The sequence below is a fragment of the Entamoeba histolytica genome, genomic scaffold (genome assembly GCF_000208925.1).
Source record: "Entamoeba histolytica HM-1:IMSS scf_1104750519091 genomic scaffold, whole genome shotgun sequence".
NCBI classification, from domain to species: Eukaryota; Evosea; order Mastigamoebida; family Endamoebidae; genus Entamoeba; species Entamoeba histolytica.
The window spans coordinates 138-3927 of NW_001915511.1; the positions used below are offsets into that span (position 1 = coordinate 138).

At 19.6% G+C, this 3790-nt stretch overlaps 1 protein-coding gene across 1 annotated transcript, besides 2 other annotated features; it reads left to right on the top strand.

The window, feature by feature from the left end:
- The first annotated feature begins 1306 nt into the window (after window positions 1-1306).
- Window positions 1307-2631: a repeat region.
- Window positions 2618-3014: a repeat region.
- Window positions 3015-3118: 104 nt separating this feature from the next.
- EHI_184360 (uncharacterized protein) lies at window positions 3119-3790 on the top strand (the record flags this gene model as incomplete). The annotated part of the gene is made up of 1 exon (XM_001914390.1): window positions 3119-3790. A coding segment is annotated over one exon (672 nt), but the record flags the coding sequence as incomplete, so codon positions are not given.

The window sequence follows — 3790 nt, forward strand, 5'->3', positions numbered from 1 at the left end:
TTTCATTTATTATTTTATATTCATTTATTATTTTTTAAAATCAAATAAACAATAATATTGATATTCATTCATCATATTAATTTAATATAATAAATATACACAACATTTCAGAATAAATAATGAATAATTAACATTGAAAATATTGATTTATTCTATAATTTATTCAACATAAAATCAATAAAACATATATTTTGATAATACACAAATGAAATATTAAAGAGATATACAATACTCAAGAATTAATAAAAAAGAAATAAAAAGAAAGAATAAATGAATATAAAATTGATAAATAATAGAAGAAAGAAATAGAAACAACAACGAAAAACAAATAATATAAAAAGAATATAAATATATAAAAGAATAAAAAGAAAGTAGAAGAAGAATATAAAAATAATAAATCACAAAGATGTAATAAAATATGAAAAGAAGAAATAAAAAGTGTAATTTTATTGTAAAAATTAGAAATATTCAATAAAAGTGTCTAATTTAATGATGTAAAATAATTAATATTATTTTATTAATGAAAATATTTTATTCTTTTTATGTTTATTATTTATATGTATAACTTAATCATGATGTTTATTATATAATCAATAATATGTGTTATGTTATTATAACATATAATAAGTGATAAAATATAAATGAAAATGATATGAATAAATGATATTGAATATAAAAACAAAAGAATAATAAGAATAAATGATAAATAAAACGAGAAATGATAATCAATGATATAATAATAAAATCAAAATATAAAAGATACATTTAATATTAATATAAATCAAAAGAGAATAAATATAAAATGAAAATAGATATAAATGATAATAATATAAAAATGATAAAGATGAATATTCAAATAATAAAATACATTTAAATATAAAAGAATAACAATAAGAAATTTTAAAGAATATAAACATAAAAATAATAAAATAAGAATAATATAATAATATAGAGATAATAATAAGAATACAATGATATACATATTATAAACAGAGAAATAAATATAAAAATACGATAGATAAAAATACGATAGATAAAAGAATATAAATAATAAAAATAAATATGAATAATCAAATAATCTATTTCATTAATATTTCATACAAAATGAATACAATTGATAATAAAATATAAACATAAATATTTACAGATTGTATATTTATCATATTTTTTATTTTTTTATTTTTTATTTTTTTTAGGAGCAAAATATAATAAAGTGGAAAATTCTAATGATACAAATTTTTTTGCATCTTTTTTCTTTTTTGTAAATTATTTAGATGCATTTTTTCTTTGCTAATTTTCGTGCCCAAATAAAAATATGATATAAATATAAAGAAGAAATATGAGAAGTTAAAATAAACAATTTTATAATGTGACTATCTTCTCTCTTATTCATATTCAAAATGAATATCATTTCTGATGTAATTGATAAAACAAATGAAAATGAATAAAAGTGACAGATGTATTATATATGGATAACATCAAAGTAATTAGTGAAACAAAAAGGAAATAACACACAAGAAAATAATTGACACAAATGAAACAGTAGAATTGAAATAAACATAAATAAATGTGGAGTAGTAACAAGAGGAAGTATAAATATCTCAAATAACATGCATAATATACAATTACTAGATAAAAATGTAAATATAAATAATTATGAAATGACCAAATTTACAAGAAATGATGATACAAGATGTATAGAGAAAATAAAAAACAATATAAAAGAATGAACAGAAGAAATAAAAGAGATGATATGAATTATATTAATAGAATAAATACAGAAATAACAAAAATTCACATATAGTGATTCTATTGTTAAATAGCCAATTATGAAGTTAAATGAAATAGATAAAATGATAAGAAAAAGAATGAAAAAATGAAATATAAAATGTACAAGAATGTGTATGAGTAGACTATATTTCAATCAAAATAAAATAGAAATTGAATAAAAATGTAAGAGATGAATGTGGTATTGAAATAATAAGAAAATATTTATTGCAATTGAAAAAGAGGAGATAAAGTATGAGATATGATAAAGATAAATGAAAAAAAGGAAATGAATATGGAATATATTGTATAAAACATGTGGAAAAAGAATAAAAAAAAATCAAAATAAATGAAAAAGAAAAAATAAAGATAAAAAGAAAATAATAAAATACATAAAGATAAGTTTTAAGAAGAATATAACAATAAATGGAGAAATAAGAAAGTAAGGAGTGAAAATTTAAAATGAATTGAAGATAAAATGAAAGACAAAAATACAACAAATAAAGTATGGGAAACAATTAATAATATAAAGAATGTGTATATTCAAATAAAGAAAAAGCAAACAACAACAAATAATTGAATAAGGAAAGTAATTTAGACAAATGAACCAAAATATACAATGTGTAATATCTGTAATAAAATAGCAACAATAAATAATATCATCCTCATTTGTACAATCACTAAAAAATCACAGATGAATAAACATGATAAAATGGGAGAATATAAATGGAGAGATTTAAAATTTGAATATAAAATAGATATAAAGAAGAAGAAATAAAGAAAAAAAGAAAAGAAGAATAGAGAAAGATAAAAAATGTATGATTTGAATCAAGAAATAATAAATAAGAAGGATTTAAAGAAAAAGGAGGGGTTAATCATAGATATGACAATAGTAAGAGATAAGAATATAAGTAAAACATTTACAAACAAATATATGAAATTACAAGAACATATAAGAAAAATAGAAAGAATAATAAGAGTAATAATCATTCCAGTTGTAATAACAGTAGAAAGAATGATAAATAAAGAAAGAGTTAGAATATTAAGAAATGAAGGAAATAAAATTCTATTGAAAATAATTGTAAAAGATATTGTAATATCAAATATGAAAGATATTATAAAATACTATGGTGATAATTTATGAGAATGTAGAGATGAAGAAGAATAAGAAGAAGTAGAATCTGGAGAGAGTGAATGATGGGAAGAAATTCTCAAATGAACAATAAGTTAAAATTATTATTAATTTATTATTTATTCTATTTTAAGAATTTGATAATGTCTATTCATGTTATTTATTAATCTTGAAAAAGTATTTAAAAGAAAAGAATAAAAGAATAATGATTAGTTTTAGATGAACAACGAACATGAAGAAATCATATCACAAGAACAATTAGAAAAAGTGTCTAAGAATATTGAAGAAAAAGTACAAAAACTTAAACAACAACCCAAAGAAAGTGAACAAGTTAATGTTGGAAAAAGTCAACCTATTCAACAATCAGTATCAAATATTCAACAAACCCAATTTTCCAATTTAACACCTGAAATGCAACAACAATTAATGAGAATGTTTGTTGCTCAACAAGAAAAAACAAATGAAGATTTAATGTCTCAAACACAAAAAGGAATAAAAAGAAAACGAAGAGAAATTGATGATCAGTTGTATAGACAAATTCGTGAAAAAAGTGAGAATGAACGAAGAGAAGTTGAAAAATTAACAAACCCAAATCAAAATGTTCATAAACTTCATTCATTATTTAATGACTTACAAAGTTTATCAACAAGTCTTGGAATACCAATTGAAACACCAGAAATTGTTGTTGTTGGAATGCAAAGTGATGGGAAAAGTAGTTTTATTGAAGCACTTGTTGGATTTCAGTTTAATGTAGTTGAATCAACTATAGGAACTCGTAGACCATTATATTTACAAATGTTTAATAATCCAAAGCAACGTACGCCAAAGTGTTGTTTTGCAAATGACAATGGAATTTTTGAAGAAAGGGAAATTGCTGTAGAATATCTAAGT